Source organism: Montipora capricornis, chromosome 12 (genome assembly GCF_036669925.1).
Source record: "Montipora capricornis isolate CH-2021 chromosome 12, ASM3666992v2, whole genome shotgun sequence".
Classification (NCBI taxonomy): domain Eukaryota; kingdom Metazoa; phylum Cnidaria; class Anthozoa; order Scleractinia; family Acroporidae; genus Montipora; species Montipora capricornis.
In genome coordinates, this window is record NC_090894.1 from 2,304,297 (window position 1) to 2,306,796 (window position 2,500).

The 2,500-nt window shown below is 38.2% G+C and overlaps 1 protein-coding gene across 1 annotated transcript in view; it reads left to right on the plus strand.

The window, feature by feature from the left end:
• Positions 1–2,500, plus strand: part of LOC138026978 (adenylate cyclase type 10-like) — a 55,719-nt gene that overhangs the window by 47,913 nt on the left and 5,306 nt on the right. The window contains exons 26-28 of the mRNA XM_068874462.1: positions 85–181; positions 1,494–1,609; positions 2,215–2,332. Coding sequence (XP_068730563.1) covers positions 85–181; positions 1,494–1,609; positions 2,215–2,332 — 331 coding nt within the window. The remainder of the gene's footprint in view (positions 1–84; positions 182–1,493; positions 1,610–2,214; positions 2,333–2,500) is intronic.

Consider the following 2,500-nt stretch of genomic DNA (forward strand, 5'->3'; position numbering starts at 1 on the left):
ACTAATGTATCCGTTTAACGATCACTCGGACCATCACTCGTTCCCTTATTTAATTGTCATACTCTGGTTTCTATGGCTTAACAGGTGAACATGCTCTCGCTATAGCACAACAAGTTCATGATTCTCAAATGAAGACAACCTGTATCCCCCTTCTTGCTCAAAGCTTTCTTATCACTGCAAAGTAAGTAAAGTAATTCAGATGTACTGTATTAGAGGTTAGCTTGTGGAACAAACTTTGCTTTGCGGATTTTCGTTCGCTATAACTTGAAAAAGAAGATTCTTCTATCATTCACTTTGCTGTAAAGAATCTTCCCGGAAGACATTTACACATTTTTTTCGTCGACTGTAATAATCATCATCCTAAACATTGAATTGTTATTTTATCTCCATCGTCACTTTCGTCGTTATTGTCATCGACATCATCATCTTCATCGTCAACATCGTTATCATCGTCGTCGTCATCGACAATAGATGGTTTTCACTCACGTGATTTGGCGGCCATATTGGTGTACAAAACAATACAAAATGTATGCATGGAATATGCATAAAAATAGAGCTTGGTTCCCAAAGGAGAGAACGTCTATTGTTCTTGTACACCAACATGGCCGCTGTGACGTCAGGTGAAAACGATCTATAGCGACCTTCAGATTGGAGTACGAGAAACAAAACAGTACGAGTTTTCTCTACTGAGCACGCCCATTACGTTTAGAAAACAAAAACATTCGAAATGCGCGTGCTCAGAACCAAGGACTCGTACTCGGAGTCGTCTGAAGGTCGCTGTTGTAATTATTTACGTCTTAATCATGGCCATTGAAAACGTTATCATCAATTACCTCATCATCGCTGTCGTCATCATTGAAGTCATCGTTAATGTCATTGTGGCTGTAAATTTAACAGGCTGGTGCCACTTAATTATCTTCTTCTTTGAGCAAAGTTTTGTTTTTTGCATTGCAGAGGAAGCCAACATATTCCTAACATTATTGGTTTTAATTTAGAGTTCAAGTAAAATATGAAATATATTTGAGTAGGTTTGGGGGTCAAAATAAAAATATTTATTTATGGACAATTGGGCACGGTTTTTTCCCTGTTTTGTTTATTGCACTGTTTTAATGTGGTATTTATCCAGTGGTGGTATACTGTACTTAACTGTATATTGATAGGGTAGTGAATTTATTATTGTATAATTTATTAAATTTAGATGCTACATAGGTTATTGTTGTACATTCTACTTAATTTATATTCAGACTTAACGAAAAAAGTCCTCTTTATTGCAAGAGTAGCTGTGGGTCCTATAGCCTTGATAGACGATGATGGAGAAAGAACCAGCACCATTTCTACAAGATTATCCCACCCACGTGACCTTCTAGACACCTTTGCTGAGTTATAGCATCAGATTCTCTGCCAGGCCATGAACTCACCACCTGTCGATCTAAGGACAAGCGTTTCCAATAATTTACCAACTGGGGTTTCCTTTTTCATAATATCCCTCTTAGAATTTCCGATTGCTTAGAGGTCCTGAAAGAACTCAACTCGTCTTCCCTGGAATCCACTGACCTGCACGGACAAGCACTGTACATGTGCTGTTGCTTTGACTTGATTCTCGAAGCTGGTAAGTAAACTCACGAAGGAACTCTAGTTAGTTTTGGAAATCACTCACGATCTTCTCGTAAACTAGTTAGAATTGATAATTTGCGAGCCATGAAGTTTTCAAAATGGAACGAGCCTTTAGGCGAGTCCAGTAGTGAGACCTTTCAAAACATCTTAAATATCTATAAGTTTCAAACAAGAAGATTACCTCTAAGAGATCGTGACATATATTTGAACATGTGATTCTTTCCGCTTTTAAAGTATGTGCCTTTATCTTTATCAGTAGCCTTCTTGTACCCACTCTTTTACGAGTTTATCATTCAGCCGTGAAAAAAAGGCTTACAGGTTTGAGAAGTCTTGTTTGTTTTAGATTTTCTTTGCCGTTTCCATCAAAAGTAGCGAAACTGCTGTCGGCCAATTTTTTTTTTTTTTTTAGCCTCTCTACGCGAGTGGTTACCAGGCCTAACTGTAACTGCTCTCGTCCAATCAGACCTAACCATTTTTTTCGATGAGGACTCGTCTGATACAATTCAACACAAAAGCAAAGATACCCAAAGATGAACTCTTTTCACTGAAAAGGAATCGGTTTTTATCTCCTCACAAACCAAGTTCTTCCGTTAATTTCAGGCTGGAAATTGGAGGACATAACTAAAATCATACAGTTTACAATGAAAATGTCCGGCGATCCTGCCTTCTCTGCCGACGTCTTGGCAAAGTTTTACCTTAACGCATCTCTTGCTTTGTGGTATGAATCATTGGTTTCCCTTATTATAATTTTTTTTAAGAATGAACTAATTCACTTTCTGGAATGAGTCACTTTTTTTCGTACCGTTGATGGTAGTCTCGTACCAGTGGGTGAAAGGTTGTCCCCTGAAACCTCAAACGTTTCGGCTCATACTCGGTGTAAAAATCC